This window comes from Cornus florida, unplaced genomic scaffold (genome assembly GCF_030987335.1).
Source record: "Cornus florida cultivar Cherokee Brave unplaced genomic scaffold, ASM3098733v1 CherokeeBrave_3.0.0_Hap2_Chr06, whole genome shotgun sequence".
NCBI classification, from domain to species: Eukaryota; Viridiplantae; Streptophyta; class Magnoliopsida; order Cornales; family Cornaceae; genus Cornus; species Cornus florida.
The window spans coordinates 87,906,248-87,931,837 of NW_026775576.1; the positions used below are offsets into that span (position 1 = coordinate 87,906,248).

General features: G+C 37.4%; 3 protein-coding genes across 7 annotated transcripts; 1 reads left to right on the plus strand and 2 right to left on the minus strand.

Annotated features, from left to right (window-relative positions):
- The first annotated feature begins 205 nt into the window (after positions 1 to 205).
- LOC132312637 (single-strand DNA endonuclease 1) lies at positions 206 to 13,253 on the plus strand. Its single transcript, XM_059811083.1, has 14 exons — positions 206 to 396; positions 606 to 763; positions 1,508 to 1,569; positions 1,672 to 1,799; positions 3,729 to 3,780; positions 3,881 to 3,953; positions 4,066 to 4,139; positions 4,691 to 4,750; positions 4,912 to 5,080; positions 7,917 to 8,016; positions 8,182 to 8,264; positions 10,616 to 10,716; positions 11,422 to 11,552; positions 12,570 to 13,253. The coding sequence occupies exons 1-14, from the start codon at positions 329 to 331 to the stop codon at positions 13,075 to 13,077; spliced, it is 1,767 nt and encodes a 588-aa protein (XP_059667066.1). The 5' UTR covers positions 206 to 328; the 3' UTR covers positions 13,078 to 13,253.
- Positions 13,254 to 13,561: 308 nt separating this feature from the next.
- LOC132312635 (splicing factor-like protein 1) lies at positions 13,562 to 24,862 on the minus strand. Of its 5 annotated transcripts, none has more exons than XM_059811082.1 (3): positions 24,559 to 24,862; positions 22,075 to 24,056; positions 13,562 to 16,865 (listed from the first exon to the last, which is right to left on the minus strand). In XM_059811082.1, exon 3 carries the CDS (start codon positions 16,750 to 16,752, stop codon positions 13,816 to 13,818), a length of 2,937 nt encoding a protein of 978 aa, XP_059667065.1. In that variant the 5' UTR covers positions 16,753 to 16,865; positions 22,075 to 24,056; positions 24,559 to 24,862; the 3' UTR covers positions 13,562 to 13,815. The 5 variants fall into 5 exon arrangements, with proteins under 5 accessions (XP_059667065.1, XP_059667064.1, XP_059667063.1 ...); XM_059811081.1 differs by lacking the exons at positions 22,075 to 24,056; positions 24,559 to 24,862 and adding exons at positions 20,046 to 20,246; positions 20,413 to 20,644; XM_059811080.1 differs by lacking the exons at positions 22,075 to 24,056; positions 24,559 to 24,862 and adding exons at positions 20,046 to 20,246; positions 20,409 to 20,644.
- Positions 21,957 to 23,640, minus strand: LOC132314527 (splicing factor-like protein 1). Its single transcript, XM_059813383.1, has 3 exons — positions 23,503 to 23,640; positions 22,671 to 23,451; positions 21,957 to 22,342 (listed from the first exon to the last, which is right to left on the minus strand). Exons 1-3 carry the CDS (start codon positions 23,638 to 23,640, stop codon positions 21,957 to 21,959), a joined length of 1,305 nt encoding a protein of 434 aa, XP_059669366.1.
- Positions 24,863 to 25,590: the final 728 nt, after the last annotated feature.

Here is a 25,590-nt window from a genome sequence, read left to right on the forward strand (position 1 = left end):
GACCGGACACAAATCCGTTATCACACACCTACAGAGGGCTGAAATGTGTTTTTTGGGTAGGGGGGGTTTTGGGTTCAATGGTTCAATAGCCTGCCCATGTGGGCCATGTTTGAAAGGTAAGGGCATTTCCGTCATTTAAACCAGTTAACAAAACTGTTGGGGTGCGAGAAGCTTTATTGGGAGTGCAAGTAGCGTATCCTTTCAAAAAAAAATCAGAAGAAAAATGAAGAATTTCGATCTTCCTCACCGAAAATTTCCCCCTCGTCTCACTTGAAACTTTTCAACGTCTCTGTCTTGGACTGTGGCTAATGAGCAAAAAAAGGCAGAGATGGGAGTGAAAAACCTATGGGATATATTAGAACCCTGCAAGAAAATTCTCCCTCTTCACCATCTCCAGTAAGTTCGTTGTACCATTTGCTAATTTCTCACATACACAGACTGACACACACACCCACACCCACACCCACACCCATTTTTCTCTCTCTTTTACTGTTCAAATTTCAAACCTATACTTTGTGTATTATTTATACAAAACCCATAAACACTGTATAGACACACACACAATATTGTACATAATTTGTTTGTTTTTCATTACCGGGTACAAGGAACAAGAGGGTGTGCATAGATCTGTCATGTTGGATTGTCCAACTTCAAAATGTCAACAAGTCACACTGTTCCATGAAGGACAAGCTTTATCTCAGGGGTCTCTTCCACCGCATCAGAGCCCTCATTGCTTTGAATTGTAGCATCATCTTTGTCACAGGTATCATGGCTTTACCCTTTTTACTCACATTTTATTATTTTTTTCTCATTTGCTGACAAGTTTTTATCTTTTTGTTGCAATTGCAAATGGGTATTGTGTGATTGTGGAAATTCTTATTCGTTCTTTATTAAATTCCTTGCATTTCAAGTTATGGTACCTGGACTTGTGTAGTGTATCCGGTGCGGGTGTGTATCCTGGTGTCAGACATAACAAATCCCCAAACGAAGGCTAAATATTCATCTTATATAATTTTTTTATTTAATTTTATAGAGAATTAATTTCTTTATGTGACAGTGCTTGATATAGGCATTTCACTCGTTTTGAAACAATAATATAATAAAATTAAATCATTGGGTATTCTTTTAAGGTGCATGTCCATTGTCCCCAAAAGTATCAGGCACGTGTCCCATTCCCATGTCCGAGTATAAGTGTCCAACATGGATAGTTGAACTACTTTTGAAAATTCCATGTAACATAGGTTAGTGTCCAACACGGGTACTTGAACTGCTTTTGAAGATTCCATGTAACATAGGTTTCAAGTGATAATTGTGCTGATTTTAGCTTATCAAACTTCAGCTTCAGTTGTTATATATTGTAATTTGGGTTATTAGGGACAAGAGGGATGGTTTTTTAGCTCAATATATCAATCCATGACATTTATTATCTTTGTTTTAGTCTTCTTGATATTCTATAATAATAGATGACAAAAATTTGATAATTTGGGCAATCCTCGCGGAGTGACAGATGGATCCATTCCAGCTATAAAAATATCTGCCTATAGACAGCGCTTAAAATCGAGAAGTGAGGTGAGATTCTTATAACTCAATCTTCACATTGTTTTCCATCTTTGTGTTCCCATTTTTATTTCACATCATGCCTTGCTAACCTTAGTCACTCTTTCAAGACAGGTCACTCGAGATGAAACAAATTCTCAAAATGTGACTTCACTTCGAAGAAATATGGGATCTGAGTTTTCTTGTATGGTAAAAGAGGCGAAAGTCCTAGGCATGGCACTTGGTATTCCGTGCTTAGATGGGTAATCACGATGATAGTGGTAGAATTTTCATTTAATTTTCACTTAAATAATTCTGGTTAACAGTGGTTCTTATCTTTTATAGGGATATATTATTTTTGTTTGTCATTGAAATAATGCGCATGCTACGTGCTACACTGGACAGTGACAAATCTTATTGTATCTTTTCTCTTTTGTTTTTAATTAAAAAATTGACATTTTCTTTTGCTTTATATAGGGGAGAACAAAACAAAACAAAGAGTAAATATAAGATGAAATGTTGCATATGAAATGGAAATATTCAATTATAGACCTTTGGTCCATTGCATTAACTTGAAAGTTCTGGAGTATGAACTTTTTGATTCCTGAGTTTATTGGCTATTCCCCTCCTTGTGTAAGGTCTTTTCAGGTTAGTGGTTCAAATTTTGAGCTGGACAAGTTGATTTTTTTAGAGGGCTTCTTCACTTCTCCCATGGCGGTGTATTTAGGTAGACGGGAAGAGTGGAATGTTTGAAAATTTATACTATGAAGGAAGTTTTTGGCTTTGGTGTCAATTGATTTTACAGGAATGTCTTTGTTGGGCTTTTTGTACGATGTAGCTCCTTGTGGCTCCAATTGTTTCTACATTTTTGTCTACCTCATGTGCATGTTTGAGCTTGCCTCTAAATCTTTTGAATGCAAAATTGATTATTATATAAAAGGAAATGCAACACTGTGGACAAGGTATCATCATGATATGCAGTCAGGCACACCATTGGAAAAACGTTCTTGCTAGAATGATTTATTAGAAGTTTGTGTTAGCTTATGATCTGATGGTTGAAAAAACTACAAAGAGCGCATCCAAAGGGATGAAATATGGGCATCCTAAATTGTATTTATTTCTCTCATCATTTTCTCTGTCTTTGGCACATTTATTGGGACACCTGCTTGACAATTTTTGGACATCATTTCTGGGCTTACAATCTTTTAGTTCCAAGTAAGGGTCAAATCTTTTTACTTTCTTCTATGACCCAGTTGTTCATGCACATTGGTAGTCATTGACCCTTGTACTGCTGGCGTTAGAGCTTAAATTTGCTTTTTTGGGAGCTTGTTTGGCACATCTTGGTGGCGTGGTTGAGATGTAAGTAATGGCAGATGCTATAAGTTTATAACTAGCATATAAGTGCTGTCCTTTATAAAATGCTCTTAATTGATAGAAGTTTTTCACTCCGATGGCTTTTTCTCTCAAGAAGTGTAGTAAATTTCATTTCGATTTTTATTCTTACAATCACTTCATTGAACTCATTTCAGTCAAAAGTCAAGCTTCACTATTTCTCCAACAGAAATTAAAAGAGCACAAGCATCTCGAAACAGTAGATGAAATCTGTTTGGCGGTCCCTTGAACTGGTCATCTATGTGGTGTTATACTTGTCTTCTTTTTCCCCATGTGCACTGTAAAATAGCACCAGTCGTGGAACTAATTTCCTGCTTTTCATAAGATTTATAGCAAAAACTTGTTAGGTGACATATGGACAAAATATTTATGGCTGTAAATTAATTAATAAATTTTCAAATATTTGCAGTTCTTTCAGGAGTTTGAGCAAAAAGTTGATTTTACAATATATCGTTTGCAATGTTTTGAGGCTATAATATTCCTATGCCTTTCATGCTTTAACAACCCCTTAATGTTCCAAAATTTTGAACGAATGCATTGGCACCAAATGCCTTTTTTCTGCTTTACAACATAGGAAGTTTCTAATTTTGTGTTCTTTTGGAGTAACAAGCACTTGTGAAAACAAAATTTTGCTTTAACTTTGATGCTATGAAGATCTGAATTTGACTAGACTTTCACCAATGTTGTTTGAGTAATCATCTTAATTAGAGAATGATGACTAATAAAAAATCAATATCATAGAATAACAATCTAAAGTAATTTCTGAAATAGTTTTTTTATCCCCTTGGAACAATATTCAGGATTGAGGAAGGCGAAGCTCAGTGTGCCTTACTAAACTCAGAATCATTATGTGTAAGTAGAAGCCGTCATCTTCAAATTTTGTTGGGATTATCTTAATATAATTGGCACCATCTTATTAATATTGTTACTTTTCTTATCTTATGATCGTCAGGATGGATGTTTCTCTTTAGATTCCGATGTCTTCCTGTTTGGTGCAAGGACAGTATATAGAGATATTTGCCTTGGTGAGTAGATGGGGTTCTCTCTGGCTTTTTCTCTCTTAGATCAGAATATTTGTCTATATTTGACTCCTTTTTCTGGTTTACTTATGATGCTGTCTACTTGCGTATGATTTAGGGGAGGGTGGTTATGTTGTTTGCTATGAAATGGCCGACATTGAGAAAAAACTTGGCTTTGGAAGGAACTCCTTGGTAATTTTCGTTTTGACTTGGAAAATTACTGATAAAATGATCTGTATAAAAATTAATCACTTCAATACATCAGACATTTTTCCTTCTGTTATTTTTTAAAAGATGATTTATTAACAAAATTTTAATCCTGATTATTTGGGGGAGAGAATGTGGGATTCACCAACAAAGCAAATTTATCTTGTTTAATTGTGTTAATTTTCTCTCAATGAGCTCTCTTTGTGTACTGCATTGTTTCAGTGCATTTCAAGATTAGAAAATAGACTGATTTCTAGGAATTACTGCTCCTTGAAGCTACTACGATAGCTTTAAATTATCATGCACATATGTCATGTTTCATTCGTGTGTCTATCTTCTGTATTACGTGGTACGACAGGAAATATTACTTGTGAGTTGTGGCATCTGAACAGCACATTTTCTCCCCTTGTATTATGCTTTCAACTAGATGGGGTCTACCTAAAATAAATCCTAAGTTTCAGTTTGTAAATGTATACCACAGGATTGTGGGTTGTTTCTCAATTAACTAGTCTGCTAACTTCCTAAATGATTTACAGATTACTCTGGCCATCCTTCTTGGCAGTGATTACTCTCAGGGGCTTCATAGGCTTGGCCCGGTACGTTTGGATATCCTGTTACTTCTCAGATTGGCTGGAAAGCCTGGAATACTTTTTATTCTTTAATTGAACAATCCTTTCTGATCTGAAATGGGTTGGGGTCGTTGATGCTTATGCTGTAGCATATATATATATATATATATATATTTCCATGACTGCAGGAGTCGGCATGCCAGATTGTTAAATCAGTTGGTGACAACGTCGTTCTTCAAAAAATGGCATCACAGGGATTGTCATTTGCAAAGAAGTCAAAGGGATCAAGGAAACAGGGGCCTGCTTCCAGATGCAATAACAAAGAGAACTGTTTGGATTATGAAATGAATAATAACAGTGAGTCAAACAAAAGTTCAGACCAGTAAATATTATAATGTGGCTTGCATTTACTTCGATCTGTTGGTTTTTCAAAGAACTTTGTGAATTCACTTGACGTTATTATGTCTAGATTATATATATTTTTTTGATTGGTAAATTTTTTTGAAAGACCGCTCAAAAAGGGGAGCGAAGCCCTAGGACAAAGCAAGGCCAAAAAAGCCTTAAGCCTTCAAAGAGGCCAAGAAAACAACCAACTCCTCTACAGATCGAAAATCCCTCCCTGAAACCCAACAAAAAAAAGTGGAAAGAATAAGGAACTTGAGCATAGAGATAGGCTTTTCCTTTCCATCGAAATATCTTTGATTTCTCTCAATCCAAATACACCACCAAACACAAAGAGACGTAACCCTCCAAGCGTCCCGATTGAGAGCCCCCATAGAAAAATCTCTCCAAGCCTCAATCAAACCTCTAGTGGATCTAGGCATAACCCACGGGATCCCAAACAGCCCAATCACCAAATCCCAACAGTCCCTAGCCATGCTGCAATGAAGCAGAAGGTGATCAATAGTTTCCTCATCACGCAAACACAAATAACATCTATTAATCACCACCTGATTCCTCCTCCTCAAATTATCCTGGGTTAAAATCCTACCCAAGATAGAAGTCCATGCAAAGAACGCCACCTTGAGGGGGGCCTTGGATCGCCAAATAGACTTCCAAGGGAAAAGGCCTCCAACGCCAACTGTAAGACATCTTGGAACGCCATCTTGGATGCTTGATTTTTTTTTTTTTTTTTTTGATAAGTAATCTTGGATGCTTGATTTAGTATTAACATATTTAATGAAATGAATTATAAAAGAGTCATAAATCCAGTGAAGTATTGCAATTAAGTTTAGTAACTATTTTGTGGAGGCTGACAGGGCTGAGAGTGTGAGTTTGAGGTTTAGAGTTGTCACTTCATGCAAAATAATGCCAAAAAGGTTAGACAATTGGGTTTGTCTCTAAGCAAGCCTCTCAACACCTTATGTAACTGGGATATAGCTTTTTTGGAACTATTTCATTGAATGCTTGTAATTCATTAGAAGCTGCAATCCTTATACCTCAATGTCTTATCTTGATCTTAATATTAAGGGGAGAAAGATGTGATATTGATACGTTCTTAATTTTTTCATGAGAGTAGTTTTATTTATTTATTTAGTTTTTGGTTCAAACATACAACATAAGAACCTGTCTACCATTTAAAAATATATATATATAAAACGGAGAAGTCAAGGATTTAGAAAGCTCATTCAAGCCAAAGCAGATGTGTATGGAACAACCATGAAGTCGAACTCTTTTTGTCTATAGGTCTTTTATGCATATGGAAATCCACTTAATTTAATAACAAAATAAGTATCTGATAAGTATAGGATCGTAACCCTAGACATAGATGTAGAGTTACTGAGAGGTCCGTGATCTAGACCTAGAGAGGAGGGGAATAGATCTTGATAGCAAAATTAACCAACTTTAACTACTTTTTGAGTCTTATCTAAATTACCAACCATTTAAAAACTAAAGTAACTCAATAATAATAATCTTACTCATCCCATCATGCAATTAAACATGTCATCAACCAAACACACAAAATATAAGCTGTGAAATAAAAGCACAATGGATACAAAGATTCTTTACATGGAAATCCCAAGGGGAAAAATTACAGGATCTAGTCCAGTCTAAACAAATCCACTATGAGTAAGAGATTTACATTAGGTTAAAAGTTCCAAAACCTTAGAGCCCCTTGTTATCTCTTGACATAGGCTGATCCACCAAACTCTTCACTCGAGTCTCCAATAACACAGTTCGCTCTGCCAACGGATCTTCTCCACAGGATCTGTTTCTCCTCAAGAACTCTGACCTTTGGTCCAGTCGTTCAATCCAATCTCGATTGAGTAATAGACTAGTGTTGAACTTTGAGTAAGACAACAACAATAGATGATCCAGACATATATGCTCGCTCACCAATCTAGGATGAATGATAAATGAAAAAAAAAAATCCTTGCTAGAAAAACACTCTGAAAGAAATTATATGACAACTATATGATGCATGCATTCTCAGAATACATCACTATGTGTATTAGGTTTTCTGAACACTAGATGTATTCATAGAGAATATAAGTCATATAAGATTTTGAGAATTTTTATCTCAATTTCTGCCAGGCTCGATCAATCAAGCAGAGTGTAAATCTAACCAGTCCAGAGAGCTCCGACTCATCCTTCAACTGATTGGAAGCTGCCTGCACTTTATACTTGTATGTTCTGATGGTCAGCTAAGATTTTTCTGGATCAAACATGAAATCTGTGAAACCCTAGATGATGAGTGCATGAACTGAATTGGTGAGCGCATATACAAGTGTCAATATTTCCTTTATACCCTTGATCACATAGATTACCTTTTCATCCTTGTATTTAGCTTCAATCTCAATTCTGTCCCTGGACAAGAGGTAACTAACTTGACACTAAAGTTCTTCCAAAATTTAACTAAAAACAAAAATAAAGCTTACAAGCTGAGTCTTGGACATGGAATTTGCCAACCTAAATCCTATTGGCACAATAGTAAAAATATGAACATTAAATTTACATCAAATTGACTAGAAAATATGCCATTACCTCTAGTCAGGTAAGAGTCCAATTCATGCACATGTTTTATGATGAGTTCTGGTTACATAACTGCAATGCTTTAGTGATAGCTTAGCGTTGCCAGAAAAGGATTGAAAGAAGAAAGCTAGCATTTATATGTTCTGATGGTCAGCTCCGATCTTTGGTTGTCTGAGATGAACTAGTGCAGCTAACTAGTATTTTATGGTTGTTTTGCTAGCAATTGTACATAATTCACAAAGGAACAATCAGTTCCTGCAAGTGATTGACGCATATTTGAAGCCCAAGTGCCACTCAGCAGACTCTAATGCTGTGAACAGGTAGAGTAAAATGCTTCAGATTTTTATTTTTATTTTTATTTATTTATTTATTTTTTTGGTACTTTCGCTATTTTCCACAATATGAGAGGGCTATAGGATTGTAAGTTTACTCATAGAGAGGGAGGGAGTATGAGAGTTTTATTTTAACTAAATTAAATCTTGTAGGGTTCTTGCTCTGTATCCATTTCAACGCTCCAAAGTTCAGCAGCTATGTGCTCAGTTTTTTGAGTGGCCTCCTGAGAAAACAGGTCCGTTCTTCCTCTGCTCTCGATCTTAAATATGGATTTATCATATTTTTACAGAAAAGGGTAAAGTACAGCCACACTCCCTGAGGTTTGGCAGAAGGACACATAGAGGAAACTTATCAGTTTTTAGGACAATGACACCCCCTTGAAAAAACTCCATCCAAACAAAGCCTTAAGTCATATGAAAAGACAAAATTGCCCCTTACTATAAAATTTTAATTTTTTTTAAAATATCAGACCTATCAAAATGATGCAATTACCCCTAAAAGTTTAGGGCCACCGACTGAACAATGAGGCCTTTCTCAGATTAGGAAATAGATCCCATGCCCTTGTCTGGTTGCCTTACAAGCCATGAAAACACACATTCGGGATTAGTAAACTTGGCCGCATAGAGGCTGTTGGGTAGGGGCGGGGAGCGAGGGGTGCTAGCCAGGGGGACACTGGCCGGAAGAGGTTTAGAAACCAAGCAACCAGAGACCGACAAGCAGAAACGATCCGGCGAGGACCAAGCTCCGACGACGACAAGGTTCAGATGAGCACAGTCCGGCGAGTACCAAGCTCCGATGACGACAAAGGTGGAGGCCGGGGCGGGGGCGCTGCCGCCCGCAAGCACAACATCCACTCCACATTCAACCCGCCGCTCCCGGAAGTCGTCTCTTGGTCGGTAGCGCTGGCCCTCACAATCGCTGAGAACATAGAAATGCACAGCGGTGTTTGCTCTGGTGAGCACAAAGATCCGACGAGAATAAGGCTGTGAACTGGTGAAAGCAAATACAGCACATGGCTAGCACCGGCTGTGATGTGCTTCGGTGAGCACAACGAACTTCACGCCTTGGCGATGCTCCAGTGAGCACAGTCTGTCTTAATCTTTTGAAAGGAGGAAAGTTGGCCCTCTGATTTGCGTTTTTGAATTTATGATGCCTACAACTCAGTTCGTTCTTTCCACTGATGTACCCTGCCATAGTTTTGTTGCCTTTTAGTGATCTATGCAAAATAATGGAGAAAGGACAAAAATGAAGTGAAAATATCAGAATATATATATTACTCCGTATATATGCAGTAGTAATGTGATTGTTTACTTTCCAAAAAAAAAAAATAATGTGATTGCTTTAATCAACATGAAGAAAGTTTTATTTTATATTTTTAATTTTTTTTTTTACTGGAAAGTTGAACAAAACAGAAGCACACAAATATTTTTATGAACTAGCATATAATTGGACTCCAATGGGAGTAATTTGTCAGGGAACTGTAAGTTTCATGAACTAGCATATAATTGGAAATGGTCCTTTGCTTGGTTTTATTTATCCTGGATATTGAAATTGAGGTCTTAATTTGATGCATAGTTTGGTTTTGTACTTAGTTTTGTTTCTAGATTGATTTTCCCGGCATTAATACAATGATGAATTTGCATTTTTATTGCAAACTAGGGTTCATATATTGAGAATTTTTGTGGGATATACACATATATATATATATATATATACACACATATATTCTATATTGGCTGTAGGTATAAATTGTTCATAAGGGTAGTTTTGTCCAATTTATTAACTTATAAAAGTTAAAAAGGTCAATTAAATGGTCAAAGGGCAATTTGGTCAATTTTCTATACCAGTTGGCTTCAAGGGGTGTCTCTGTCCACTTTTCAATCTTCAAGGGGTGTGTCCCAAAATCAGCTAAGTTTCATTTGTCTGTCTTTTTGGCAAACCTCAGGGGGTGTTGCTGTACTTTACCCTACAGAAAATATAAGACATTCATTAAAATGTATCCGAATTCATGGATTTTGTTTGACTTAAATATCTTTAATGCTATATCCTAGTTTTTTATCTGGTTTATTGACACATCGATATATAAAGTAGTCCCTGATTATAATGCTTCTAGTCTTGGGGACTGTGATAGCAGCATGGACAAATTTTGTTTTGGACTATTATAACCACTGTTAATATTTTTTCCTCTTGTTAAGTGATTAAATGGAACATATAGGTGCAAGGTAAAAGGTAAGAGGTAATTGATCAGGAGTGCAATTGACGAGTCAATACGGTAGAGGCATGTTTATTTCGGTCTTGCACTGTTATTGCTCTTGATGGAAACTGAAACAGAATGTTGAAATCAAGTCTTTAATTTTAGGTCTGTTGTCATCATTGAGATTTCAGAGTTCCAAGACCAAGCAAAAACATATACATAATAATATTATTCTGAAATTTAAAACCATGGGCGAGTAGGGAAATCTTATCTATCAAAGATTTGAATTTGAAGCACCATAGTATGTCCCACTTGATACATCATAATCCTGTTAATGGGAAGTATGTTATGTCATTTTCATATTTGGTAGCTTGTTATGATATGTGGTCCAGATGAATATATCCTTCCTAAGATTGCTGAAAGAGACTTGAGGCGATTTTCCAATTTACGTGCTACTTCATCGGAACTAGGACTTCGGCTTCCTCTGGATAAGGTACTACTCTGTTGACAGATATTTGATCCTGGAATTTCTTTAAGTATGATTTATTAAACTTGTATCTTTTCTGATATAATTTAGTTGTTTCATTTCTAAAAGTTAAAACTTGTTTTGCAAGCTTTTCTAGAGTTCAGTGCTTGATTGGACATTCCAAAAAAATTTGAAAATGGGTTCAAAATGGATGTTTCTCTTTTGGTATGGAGCCAGAACAACCTTCTTTCCCTACCCATTTTTTTTTTTTTCTTTCTAAATAGATAATGGAAATTGCTGAACTTAGCTAATGATCCGTCCATCTATAAAACCAAACATTAACTTCAGATATTTGAGGGTACAAGTAAAAGAGAGGATATCTTGGTCAAATGTCACGGGACTAGTTGATTATAGCTCGATCTAATGGCACTAGTGTGAGGCATGTAAACCTATGAACTAGTAAGGGATGAAGTTTATACATAATGAGATACGATTTCTTGTATTGTTGCAAATTGAATGTATATGATTAACAAGCTGGACCTAATGACCTATATAATTTCTACAAATATCCGCTCATATTTTCTAAGATATGCTGTCTATATATTTTTCTTGATATATCAATTATATGCAGACATAATTTATTCAAATGAACTCATTTTTGTTCTGGTATGTCATTTTCTGATAGCAAGTTTCTTAACCTTGATATGGACTGCAACTTTTTTGCAAGTACAGATGCCGGTTAATTGTCCTATATCCGGAATTATCAAACAAAGAAAACTTCAGGGAAGAGAATGCTTCGAGGTTTCATGGGAAGAAATTGATGGACTTAAAACTTCTGTAGTTCCTGCTGATCTCATTGAAAGGTAATTATACTATCAATATTTGCCTAGCTGCTACTTTTATAGTAGTAACACGGAATTAATTTTATTTTCTTTTAAAGGAGTTTATAGGCACATTAAACAATTTCTAGTAGGTAAATGCTCCCTCTTCATTAATTCGTGATTTCTGGTTTCACGGTGTCATTATATTTTTATAATTACCATTCAAGTATATGATCTCTCTGCCACCTCAAATTGGAATTTATATGATGCTGTTTTGTTTTGCTTTTCTCAGGATGAAAATCCCATAGAAGCTTTTTCCATTTTATTTGTCATTTTGAAGCGGTGAAAAACACAGCTTATCGCTAATAAAGCCTAGGATTTATAATCTGCAAACAATTTTCTCATACTTGGTTGAACAAATATAATTGTGTAGTAAGTTAGCTCTCATTTTTAGTACTGTTTAATGACTGCTTGGAATATGGTACCCCATAAACAGTAGCTGGCCTAGGAGTTTCCTTCAATTCGATGGGTATTTATCTATCACTCAACACTGCTGAAGTAGTTTTCTCCACTTGTATATCTGAATGCCACAGATGGTTCAATGACAAGTAGCTCCTTTAGTGGTTCCAGATGTTGGAGCAACTTTCAGATGATCTTTTTTAATGTGCCTGGTGAAATAGGAATGCGAAACAAAACATAACTTATAAATCTAAATGATAGTGGTTTCATCCATCTGCTCTTATAAAACATATCTCTCACACTTGCACTAGAAGATGTAAAAAAGGGCTAGCCCAGTGCATGGCTCCCGCCAGTGTATGGTCTGAGGAGGGTCAGATGTACGCAGTCTTACCTTTGTACGGAGAGACTGTTTTTGGTTTCGAACCTGTGACCTCCAGGTCACAATGGAGCAACCTTAATCATTGACATTGAGGAATATCCAGAAAAGCTTTTCGGGATTCGGTCTGATTCTATCTCTGTTAGTGGTAGGTTATTTTTTATATTGACAGGATGGAACCATAATTTTCAATAATAATAATTTTACCTTCCCCCTTCCACCAGTGCTTGTCCCGAAAGAATTCTGGAGTTTGAGGAGAGGAGAGCTCAAGGGAAGAAACCAAAACCAAGACGGAAAAAAACAGAGGACAGAACATCCATGAAAGACATTGATCTAAAGCTCCAAGAGTTGTTGCTTGACATCGAACAAGGAAGCAGGATCACTCATAAAGCTTCTTTATTGACTGGAGCAATACCAGCAAAAGAACATGCTGTCGCTGCAGTTGATCTAATGAATCAGGAGCTGTTGCATGGTACAGAGTCAAAAGGCAGCATCAAAAGAAATGATTCCATCAGTTACTACCCAGCAAGTTCAAGTGTTGCTGAAACTGAGGTCATCGATCTCCTGAGTCCGCTTCCCCCTAATATTACAAAATGTGAAAAACCTACTGTACAATGTATTGATGTGATTGACTTGGGCGACTCAGAAATTGAAACATCACCGGAACATGCAAGGAAGGCGAGAGAGCTTAGATTGTTCTTAGCCAGCATCGAAAAGGCATCTCTTGACTGACTATGAAAGAAGAATATGTAAATTAGGTCTTTCAATATTACACAAGCATGCAAAGCTGTTCATTTTCTACGAAGGATGGCTAGAATAAAATGGCTGCTCTAGTGTAACAAAGAAGCCATTTAAACCTATTGTATGGTATTTGAATCGAGTCAACTAAGATTATTTATTTGCACTCATGCAAAGTCGATTGATAGAATGGGTTTTTCATAGAGTTGATTATATCAACCAAGCTCTGGGTTGAAATGTAGTTTTTTCAAACCACCAAAACAACATAAGTTCAAAGAATTTCAACAGATTGCTTAATTAAAAAGTAAATTGGTGAAATCAGCTATCTATCAATTTTTTTTTTTAAACCGCAAGTTGGAGATGCAGGATATGCTAAAGGTACAAAAACACATAATACACTTGCATTTGCTCAAAAGTGTATTTGGATCTATCCAATTTCCTGTTATGAGTTCATATAGAAGAAAACTACATACTAGCATTTGTGAAATCACAAGAGCATATCATTTTTATAGAAGTTGACCACTATCACAAGTGTAATTTTAATCCGGAAAGAATAGTGTCTCTACCAACGTACAGCAAATGCAAATGACAAATGGGAAAGGAGATTCTAACATTGTTTACACATTTCTCGCAGAGAATAACCCTTTGATGTTGCGGGAAGGGACATTAAAGGTTTTACCACTTTAAGCCACATCAAGGAAGATGGGAGGTCATACGAGAAATGGGATCAGGTCATCTGTGGCTCTGACTAAAATGGGATGGTTGCGGTGGTCTAAAAGTTGGTGTGGTAAAAGAGAACTGGGATTGGGAACTACGGTAGTCTGGATCACCGGGAAATTTTTCAAGTGAACCAAGATTCAAGGACTGGGTTCGGTTAGAATATTCATAAGATGAATGAAAGCCGCTCACACCCTTTGAATCAGTGACACTTGAGACAACAGGAGGGGTAAAATTTAGGACCTCACTTTTAGGAAGGTGATTGCAATGCCCCAAGTAGAGGGAGGAAGGAGACAAACCCACACCCTCACTTTTCGGAAAGGAGGCCTCAGCTCCCGGCAGCATCAGCCCAGGTGTGGCAAAATATGACTGGAATCCAGAACTTGGGTAGTCCGGATCACCAGGAAATTGTTTAAGAGAACCAGAGTCCAAGGATTGGATTTGGTTAGGTTGTTTGCCAGATGAATTAAAGCTGCTTACATTCTTTGAATCACGGAGGCTTGAGACAACAGGAGGGGGGAAATCTGGGGCCTCACTTTTATGAATGTAACTATAACACCCCGCATAGATGGAGGAAGAAGGCAAGCCTAAGCCCTCACTTCTAGGGAAGGAGGTTTGAGCTCCTGGTAACATCAACCCTGGTGGACCTAGCAAACCTGTCTGACTCAGTACAGTTAAAGGAACTGCTGCGGGGCCAGTGTACATTGGAAGGCCCGAGCCCTCACTTATAGGGAAGGAGGCTTGAGCTCCCGGTAACATCAACCTGGGTGGACCTAGCAAACCCGTCTGAGTCGGTACAGTTGAAGGAACTGCTGCGGGACCAGAGTACATTGGAAGGCCCGAGCCCTCACTTATAAGGAAGGAGGCTTGAGCTACTGGTAACATCAACCTGGGTGGACCTAGCAAACCCGTCTGAGTCGGTACAGTTGAAGGAACTGCTGTGGGACCAGAGTACATTGGAAGGCCTGCGCCCTCACTTCTAGGGAAGGAGACTTGAGCTCCCCGTAACTTCAACCCAGCTGGACCTAGCAAACCCGTCTGACTCAGTACAGTTGAAGGAACTGCTATCAACCCGGGTGGACCTAGCAAACCCGTCTGACTCGGTACAGTTGAAGGAACTGCTGAGGGACCAGAGTACATTGGAAGGCCGAGGACCGAGGAAGCTGTGGCAGGTGGGACCCCAGCAACCCTTACTGCCAGCATCTTTCCATCCACTTTGTATCCATTCATGTGTCTCACAGCCAAAGCGGCATCAATAGGATTTTCAAAATGAACAAAACCATAGCCTTTACCAAAACCAGTAGTTCGGTCCCTAATTACTTTCGCTTCAGTAAGCTTACCAAATGGAGAAAACAGCTCTGTCAACCGTGTTTCATCCATATTTTGAGGAATATAGCCAACATAGAGGCGTGCATCTCTGATTTCTTTGTTGGGCTTGCTTTTCGTGCTAGGAGTTGAACCAATGCCAAGCCCAGAAGAACCCGACAAAGAGTTGCTAATCTGAGGTGACACAGTCGAGGGACAATTGGATGTGGGATGGCAAAAGCTTCCACATGTTGCACAAGCATTTGCTGTTTTAAAAGTCGATTGCTGCCGAGGGCAGGCATAATGCTTGTGCCCTTGTTCCTTGCACACGCTGCATACGTTTTCATCTCTAAAATTTCCATTCAGTTTTGCAAGCTCTTTTAGTTGTGCTCGTTTGTGGTCATTCATTCCCTCATCTATCGGAATTAACAGTTTCTCAACCATCGGTACAGCTGCATCCAGTGATTCTTGGTTATCTGCCTCTATACAGACATGCAAGTCTTCTTCGCAAGAGGGATCATAATGCTGATGAGATGTTTTATCGGCGCCTTTACCCCTCAAAAGAATCTTAGCCCCAGTTTCCATTTGCATTCTCTTTATTGTGTTTCCCCTTGGTCCAATTATAAGACCAATAAAATTATACGAAGGATATTCTTTCACCGGTATGTAAAGTTTCTTAAAGAGCTTCGGGGGCTTGTAATCAGGAGGAGTTTTAAAGGAGGGGCTCTTCTCAATTAACTTTGAAATAACAAGTTGGCGTTCTTGAATAAGTTTCTCGCGAAGCCTCACCTCACGAGTATTTATTCTTATACCAAGGTTATTGTACACCGGTTCGGGAGAAGGAGATCTTTCCCCCTCGGGCCTCCCAAAATGAAGCTCTGAACGTTGCAGCTTTCTGTTTATCTCCAAAAGTTTCACATTCAACTCCTGAATCTCGGGATCCGACCCAGATCCAACAAAATCTTCCATGAAGTCGGGTAGCTGAATCGGGCCAAGCATTTTTAACTGTGCATCATCATTAGTCCACCTCGTTTTCCTTCTTTTACTAGTCTTATCACCTTCACTTGCTTCCCCAACTTGTTCACACCGTGGTTCCCATCTACTACGTCTTCTTTTTCCAGAACTGCCCGCATGCTCCTTTTGTTCAGAAGCACATTCATCATCACACGCAGACTCAGAAACTAAAGATTGACAACGGACATCTGTAACGGTGGATCCGACAGCTGATTCTGGTTTACATGCTTCATCTTGCCTGCACTTCTTTTGTGACTGAGAAACTTGCAGTGAAGCTGGCTCAATTGCTGCTACATCCAATGACCTCTTCTTTTCATTTGAATCCCTGTGACCAGCATCTGATTGGTGATCAGTTTCTGTGGTATCACTCTCAGAAGATGCCTCAGATACATATTCTTCTGAAGGATCCTCATCTGGATCCTCAATTACCTGTTCAGAGTCATCATTATTGTGGTATGACTGTGACAAAGAAGTATGATTTAAAGGTTCTGGTTCCGCTTCTAGATTCTCTGTAGGTTCCTCTTCTGAATCCTCTTCAGGGTCCGCTTCAGGGTCTTCTTCGGGTTCCTCACTCTCACCGTCATCACTCTTTGGAGAAGACTTTGGAACACATTCTTCAGTTGGCCCCTCCATTAGCTCTTTCTCTGATTCCTCACTCAGTACATCCTTTGATTCATTCACTTCAATGCTATCCTTCTTCTTAGTCCTTGAATTATATAAAGCTTTCTGTCTCCTCAAGACCTCACCTGCATTATGAAGGCAATGAATGATGGTATCTCAAAAACTGGGATCACCAAACACGCTAACATTTGAAAGTTACAAGGAAAATACTTAGAGAGACAGAGAGAGATCCATTGAAAATTTCATGAATATAATTCATGACGTCAGAGAAGGCAACAAAATGAGATCAGCACAGTTGCAAACTCGCCGAAAACACTGCCAATTACAAAGGAGAAAATATCTATACAAGTGGAAAAAATAACATATTCACAGAAGATTTATTGATTTCATTTTTGTCAATAAGATCACCTATTGAGTTTCCTATCACATAGACAGAGAGAGATTTATTGAGTTATTTGACCTAAGATTTATCTTAGCTCACATGAAATTTTTTTCAAACATTTAGTGGTCAAATAACTATGCCAACTATTTTTAATACACAGAGAGTAGAAAGATATAGGAAGGTACAACACATTTTAAGCCTCTCGTTCAAAGAAATGGAGAGAGAGGGAGAGAGAGAGAGAGAGAGAGAGAGAGAGAGAGAGAGAGAGAAGAAAAGAAAAATATAAGCAAAAAGAGAGGGAGGATGCAACAGGGTACTGTGCATCTCAAATACAAGAGAAAAAGAGACGTAGACAGACATAAGAGAAGGGAAGAGGAAGAAGGGGTGGGTGGAGATAGGTAAAAGTTAATTCAAATGTTTTCTTCAAATATTATTTACCTCTGAGGACTAGAACCCTCTTCAATCAATAGATCCCCTAAGAACTCATAATAAACCTTCTACACATATAGTACCGAACATAATAACCTAACAAAATCAAAATTTTGAACCTAAAACCACTAAAAAGTCCTAAAGGGAAGTACATAAATATTATCTAAGATTCCTAACAAGACTAATCATCAAAATATACTAGTTTAAATATCATCATGTGGATCAGGTGTCAACTAGAATGCATCAACCTCAGATCCTAAATGCAAAGGAATATAATATAAAAGCATTTCTTCCAGCCATTACAATATAAAAAAGAAAGGAGAAGAAAAAAGACACCACCAGTTAGAAGCATTTCAAAGGTCAGTCCTGCTGGATCAACCTGAAGCAGAGTCTTCACTTCCCGTGGGGGTTGATTCAATAAATAAAGGAATATTGCAAAACACTAGCGACTTGATTTCACATGCCTAGTGAGTAGGCATTTCAAAGTGTCAAGTGAATTCCATGATTCAATACAATGTATACTATCAACTCTCCCATATACAAACACCAAATAGAAGGGCAGCAAACAGAATAATCACACCATTGCAAAAACAACTATAAATTGCATACTTATTCAAAAAATAAAAACCAAAACCCAAGTGACAATGGTTCAATCTTAGAGGAGACTCGAAGAGCCAACAAAGGCAATCATAACTGCTAAACATCATATAACTAATGCACCCCATGTCAGATAAGGTTCTATAAGGGAATCAGGCAGTGGTAAGTCACCTAAGGATGTTACCTCTGCACGGATATTTGTCCAAGTTGTTGAGTATTCCACACACAACCAAAAGGGATATCCTATGAGTACTGTAATCCTAGTTAAATAATATTTCGCTATGATATATTCTCGTACTTTCCTTCATTACATGGATGGTAAGAAAAATAGGTGAAGTTATCCATGCTGAAAAATCTATGTAACACAAACTCCATTTCAACCAACATTTAACCCTATCGTAGTGCAATTGAAAACAATCTCACATTTGACTAATTCAGCCAGCGTCTTTGAGGACTAAGATCTAAACATGAATACAACACTAGACCAATAAAATATTGGTTCAACCACACCACATACATCTTCTCATGAATTATAATCTTTTAAATTTAGTGGCAGAGTAAATTATCGTTACAATTAGGAATGGTAATGGGTTGGGTTTTGGAGAGGGAGGGGGGGAGGACTTCCCCATCCCCGTTTAGCATTGCATCCCCCATTCTCGCCCACAAAACTGTTTAGCAAGGGACCCCCCATCCCCGTCCCTGCCCAACCTCAATCAATAATTTTTTTTTTTTAAATTATGTTTAATATTTTGTTAATTTATTAATGAAAGAAAATCCAACATGGGAAAACACTGAGAATCAAGAAACTCTATAACTTAATTTGATAAGAAACCCAATAAGTATAGTTTTTAATAAAGTACAGAATAAAATGGTAATTTTGAAACATAAATGAAGCAGGGCGGGGGTACCTTTCCCATACACGCCCAAAACCCACATGGGTTATTACTCCCTCATCCGTCCCCAGTTAAACCACCCAACAAAGCTGGGACGGAACAAGGTAATTTGCCACTCCCTAATTACAATGACAAAACTAAAAGCTTCAAGAAGCAACCTAATACATTTAAAAGGTCAGCAAGAACTCAATTCCACATGGTTGCTAAACACTTCTATTTGCTAAAATTTGCCATTGAACTCAATTCAGTAAACAGTAGCAAGAACTCAACTGCACATGCTTCACTAGTAATTAAATTTGACCAAAATTGTTAATCATGTCAAACACACCCTCAACTTTTGCCACCCCCTAATTACAATGACAAAACTAAAAGCTTCAAGAAGCAACCTAATACATTTAAAAGGTCAGCAAGAACTCAATTCCACATGGTTGCAAAAGACTTCTATTTGCTAAAATTTGCCATTGAACTCAATTCAGTAAACAGTAGCAAGAACTCAACTGCACATGCTTCACGAGTAATTAAATTTGATCAAAATTGTTAATCATGTCAAACACACCCTCAACTTTTGGACAGAGAGGTGAACCCCAATATTAAGCACCCTACCAACACTGATGCAACATCACGCCAAAAGACAGAATTTTAAAGAACAAGAACAATTAATCTCTACAAAATCATATAACTTAATTTGCACATATGCTCCCTCTCTCGCTCTCTCTCTCTCTCTCTCTCTATCTCTCTCTCTCACACACGGATATACTAATAATTTGTGTGGAGTTGCAGAAACGTAAAAGCTGTCTGAAGCTATACGAACATCATTTGTTCCTACGTCTCTGTAACCAAAAAATTCGACTGAAAGCTAGAACAGAGCATCTCAAGCTATTTATTAATAATACGCGAATCACAACTAGATGATCATAACCATCATCAAACAAGTCCCACCAATCGAAAAATCCAAATCATCAAATGCTACCCATTATGGTAAATCAAAAATAATCTTCACTCACCTGAGACTACGAAAAAAAAAAAAAAAAAAATGACATCGATGCGTTCTGAGTCAAACGATTCGCCCCACAGAGTTACCACTCCTGAAATAGAACACAAACCCACGAACCGAGAGCAAACAAGTCACAATTTCGCGTACTGAGATCTTGCAGTCCGTGAGCTCACATTTTGATTTCACAGATTGCATTTGTGCTTCATCGAACCTTAAAAAAAAAAAAAAAAAATTTTGGTACATTGGAGGTGATAATACAACAATGGTCATAAGCACACTCCTCATATTCGAATTTTCCTTCTCTATGAGCAAAAAATTGGGGATTTGTTGAGTTTTAGCGATGGAAGAAGAAGAAAAAGAAGAGAAAACGTACTTACGGTTACGTGGGGGCGACAGAGGCAACGACAGAAGCAGAGATGGTGGTGACCGCAAAAGCGCCTTCGTCTTCTCTTTCTCTCCGCGATGATTCTGAAAAACCCCTATCTTCTTAATTTGCACAATAATACGTATATATTTGACCCTTACTCAAATTATCAATTGTGTAAAAATATGAAAGATATTATTATAATTTATATCAAAAAATATTCTCTTGGTAAAATGTAAAAGTCATCCATTGGCATGTATTAACCAAAATGAAACTCTTTTGTTTATCGTCTATAGGACAAAAAGAAAATATAATCAAAATTAATAAGATTGTTATTAAACCAGAAAACTACATACACGTTTTTACACACACTCCTTATTTTTTCATGTTAGTAAAGCTTAATGTTAACAAAAACTAAAATTGCAATCAAATATGGTCATTTAATTTATTTATTTTCCTATTTTTATTGAAAGAAAATGGTCAGCAATTTTTAAACACCCCATCATCAAAAATTTCAGTTCTCATTATTTTATATAGTGATAGTTGACAGATTCTGAAGCCAGATGTATGCTGTATGGTAGTTTCAAGACTGAAGTTTGGTGTAGGAACATTGTCACAAAGAACATTGTCATGACGATTCAAATTATTCGGTTATGTGACATAGATACAGTACTAGAAAATATTTCTTGCATCATCAACTAACTAATAATATCTTATAATATAAATAAAAATGGTAACCATTTTAATAAATTCTATCATTACGTATCTTTATTTAATTAATAAGTGATGGTAATACCTTGTCATACTTTCCAACCAATTTCAACTAAAAATAAGTCATGAATTTTTAAAAGAAACATTTAATCACTCCAGACAAATTAAAATAGGGTCTTCTCTTTATATAATAGAACAACTATGATCCCTTTCATCTAATACCAGACTTGTCTGTTAGCATAAAGGTACAGGTCCCTGCATAGTTATGTTAGCATTTCCAGAAACATCTCTAAGCTTCACCCAGAAGCTATGTTAGATTGATTCATCAGAAAAGACCTGATTTTTTGCATTATGTGTAATTATTTAGTAAAAATGGAAAATAAAAGAAAATTCTTGAACCAAAAAGATGCAGAAGGAAAATTCATCAAGCTCGATGACAAATAACATTTGCTTCCCTCCACCCTTTTCAAACAATTAGAAACACAATCTCATAGAACAAAATTCAACCGAATGGCCAATTAAAGTAGTCTGTCACAGACTCACAATTAATCTAACGTCTACGGAGATTCTTAAATTGTGAAACAGGGATTCAGGATATGCCAAAATACAGGAATGCTCTGCTCTGCTCAAAATTGCTGTTCAGAATTTGGCTACATATGTATAACTTCCTTTACAATATCTACATATTTATCACAAAAAGACCAGACCTTGGTGGTGCTACAACCATTTCAACAGTTTTTATAACAATTGGCATTATAAATCAAAGAAACAAAGGTTTCAGGTCATTTTGGGGCTCCAAGTAAAATGAAATGGTTGAGATGGTGTCAACGTTGGTGTGGCAAAATCTCACCGGGATTGGGAACTTGGGTAATCCGGATTACCAGGAAATTGTTCTAGAGAGCTAGGGTACAAGGGTTGGATTTCAATAGAATTTCTGTAAGATGAATTAAAGCTGCTTACACACCTTGAATCGGGGATGCTTGAGATGACAGGAGGCGGGAAATCTAGGGCCTCACTTTTAGGAAGTTGATTGCAATGCCTCATGTAGATGGAGGGAGGGGGCAAAGCCAAGCCCTCACTTTTCAGAAAGGACGCTTGAGCTCCTGGCAGCATTGAAGAAGGTGTGGCAAAATATGACTGGAACTGGGAACCAGGGTAGTCTGGATCACCAGGAAATTGATCAAGAGAGCCAGGGCAGAAGGATGTTGGAGAATTGGTACGATGAATGAAAGCTGCTTATACTCTTTGAATCAGTGACATTTGGGACAACAGTTGGGGGGACATCTAGAGCCTCACTTTTAGGAGGGTGCTTACAGTGACCCAAGTAGATGGAGGGATGAGGCAAACCAAGCCCTCACTTTTTGGAAAGGAGGCCTGAGATCCTGGCAGCATTGAACCAGGTGAGGTAAAATATGATTGGAACTGGGAACCAGGGTAGTCCGGATCACCAGGAAATTGATCGAGAGAACCAGAAATGAAGGAATGAATTAGATTAGAGAATTCATAAGTTGAATGATAGCCACTTTTACTCTCTGTCTCGGTGATATTTGAGAGCCTCACTTTTGGGAAGGTGATTGCAATGCCCCAAGTAGATGGAGGAAGAAGGCAAGCCAGAGGCCTCACTTTTGATAAATGAGGCTTGAGAGCCCGGCAGCATCGAGCCAGGTGGGCCCAGTGATGCTGTCTGACTCGGGACTGTTGGAGGTGGGGGTGGGCCTATTGAAGCTGTCTGACTGAGGACAGTTGAAGGAACTGCTGCATTTATGGAGTACATTGGAAGATGGCTGAATACTGAGGAAGTTGCGACTGGTGGGTGCCCAGCAAGCCTCACCGCCAGCATCTTCCCCTCCAATTTGTATCCATTCATGTGCTTCACAGCCAAAGCGGCATCAATAGGATTTTCAAATGCAACAATACCATAGCCTTTACCTGAACTAGTTGTACAGTCTCTATTTATTTTCACTTTGATGAGCTTTCCAAATGGAGGTAACAGCTCTGTCAACTGCAGTTCATCCATAGTTTGAGGAAGAGAGCCAACATACAGGATTGTATCTCTGATTTCTTTGTTGGTTTTGCTGTTTATGTTAGGAGTAGACCCAAAGCCCCCAGAAGAACCCGACAAAGAGTTGTTAATCCTCACAGTCAAGGGACAATTTGAGATGGGATGGCAAAAGCTTCCACATGTTGCACAAGTGTGTGCCATTTTAAAATTCGGTTGCCCATTAGGACAGGCATAATGTTTGTGCCCTTTCCCCCTGCACACACTGCACATTCCATCATCCCTATGCTTACCGTTCAGTTTTCCAGGTTCTTCTAATCGTTCTTGTTTATGGTATTCATTCTGTCATGTACTGGAAAGTCTGGAATTAGAAGTTCTCTCAATCATCTTTACAGCTGCATCTAGTGATTCTTGGTTATCTGCCTTTATATAGACATGCAAGTCTTCATCATCACTGGGATCAGCTTTCTTCGGTGTTTTCACGCAGCCTTTGCCCCTGACAAAAATCCTAGCCCCAGTTTCCTTCTCCATTCTCCTTCACGTGTTTCCATTCGGGTCAATTATAGGACCAAGAAAATTATATATTGGATATTCTTTCACTGGTATGTAAAGTTTCTTAAAGAGTTTCTGGGGCTTGTAATCAGGATGAATTTTAAAGGAGGGGTTCTTCTTAAGTAACATTGATATAATAAGTCGGCATTCTTGGAAAAGTTCTGACGGAGCCCTACCTCATGAGTATTTATCCTTATACCAAGGTTATTGTACACCGGTTGGGGAGAAGGAGATCTTTCCCCCTCGGGTCTATCATCGTGAAGCTCTGAACTTCCAAGCTTGCTGTTTATTTCAAAAAGTCTGGCAGTCAACTCCTGTATATCTCCGACAAAATCTTTTAATAAGTCTGGTAACCGAATTGGGCTAAGCGTTTTGACTGCACATCATCACTCTACCTGAAGGGAAAAGTACCAATCAATTGACAATATCCCACGGTAGAACTGATAGAAGTCCTAATATTATTTTGAGGAAACAAACAATTCGAAATCTGAATAATTGAAAACAGGCCAAAAACATTATGATAACGAAAGAAAAAATGTCTATTTATACAACTTAAGAAACCAAAAGATAGCTAATTTAGAGAAGAAATTTATTTGTTTTACTCTTGTCCACAGAAACGCATCTATTGAGCTAAAACACTCTTATTGCATTTCCACATCAGAAGCTAAACATCTTAATTTTCTTAAAATGGAACAAGCTATGTCGTGATCTATCTTACACGAACATTTCTTCAAACATATGGTGGGTAACTTACAATGCAATTACTTTTCAATTCTTCTATTCACAATCGAAAAATTGTGTATATATGTGCATTCTCACACATATATACAAAGACGCGCACACATAAGAAAAACAGAGAATTGCACAAAAATAGAACTTGTGTGAAGCTATACGAACCTCGAAAATTGACGGATCCTTCAACGACGAGGAGATTAAACCTAGAACCCAAATCACAGTCTCTCTGTCTGTCTCACTTCCGTGGAATGGAATTTCGCTAAGACCTATGAGCAGAACATAATCAACCGATAATAGCCATGAGCACAGTCAATTTGTAAATTTCACTTCTTAAATCTTTAATCTAAGAGCAATAATTTGGGGGGTCTTTTGGGTTAAAGTTGTTTAACACCGGGAAGAAGAACAGAAAATGTACTTGGTTATGTGGCGACGGTGAAGCTGAGTTAGTGGCCGGAAAACCGCTGAACACGGTGGTCATTGCTTGGTCGAAAATCTTTATTCTCAAATTTTATCTTAATTGTAGTAACAATTAAAAAATTAATAATCTTATTTTAAAAGTCAACTTCGAAATTGTTACTCACAAGTTTAAAGTGAATATTTAAAATGGACTTTGTCAACTAATAAAAAAAGTTTCGTTTTTTTTTTTTTTTAAATTATTATTATTATTTTTGTTACAGTAAATTTAAATGATAAATTATTGACTAATTTTTTTCTTCTCAATAATGGTGGTGCCTCGTCACTTATCAGCGTACTCCATAATTGAAAAATTATTAATCAAATGGAATTCTAAAACTTTACCTTGGCATAAATAAATTTTTATAAACATTACTTAAATTTTTAAGATTCTCAACAGTTAGCATTTACTTGAGTTCTCACACTACAGAGTTCTTTTACCGAAATTTTTATTAGACTTCAGAATTACAGCATACACTGTAGAAAAATTTATAGTAAAACTAAAATTTCATCCTAGGCTTCGAAATATATTAACTCCTCAAATTTTTAGTTATTTTATTAATCTTTAAGAATTTTCTCCAAATATATAATTTGAGTGATGAAAGATTCCATTTCTGAACATCTCCTTTCAAAGATTTATTCAAGTGGGGTGTCCGAAATTAGTAGTGAAGTTTTTTTTATTTTTTTGGGTAATGAATTTGTGGTGGAGTTGTTTCTGCATTTAACTTTGCCAAAGTTATT

Excerpts from the sequence above, each read along its gene's own strand:
- LOC132312637 (XM_059811083.1), top strand. The coding sequence starts at position 329 with ATGGGAGTGAAAAACCTATGGGATATATTAGAACCCTGCAAGAAAATT. Across the intron at positions 1,570-1,671 it reads GCTTAAAATCGAGAAGTGAG|GTCACTCGAGATGAAACAAA; the intron begins GTGAGATTCTTA and ends CTTTCAAGACAG. Across the intron at positions 11,553-12,569 it reads CCTGCTGATCTCATTGAAAG|TGCTTGTCCCGAAAGAATTC; the intron begins GTAATTATACTA and ends CCCTTCCACCAG.
- LOC132312635 (XM_059811082.1), bottom strand. The coding sequence starts at position 16,752 with ATGGAGGGGCCAACTGAAGAATGTGTTCCAAAGTCTTCTCCAAAGAGT.
- LOC132314527 (XM_059813383.1), bottom strand. The coding sequence starts at position 23,640 with ATGGAGAAGGAAACTGGGGCTAGGATTTTTGTCAGGGGCAAAGGCTGC. Across the intron at positions 23,452-23,502 it reads AAGAATCACTAGATGCAGCT|AATGAATACCATAAACAAGA; the intron begins GTAAAGATGATT and ends AGTACATGACAG. Across the intron at positions 22,343-22,670 it reads TTGCAATCACCTTCCCAAAA|CTTTCATTCATCGTACCAAT; the intron begins GTGAGGCTCTCA and ends GAGTATAAGCAG.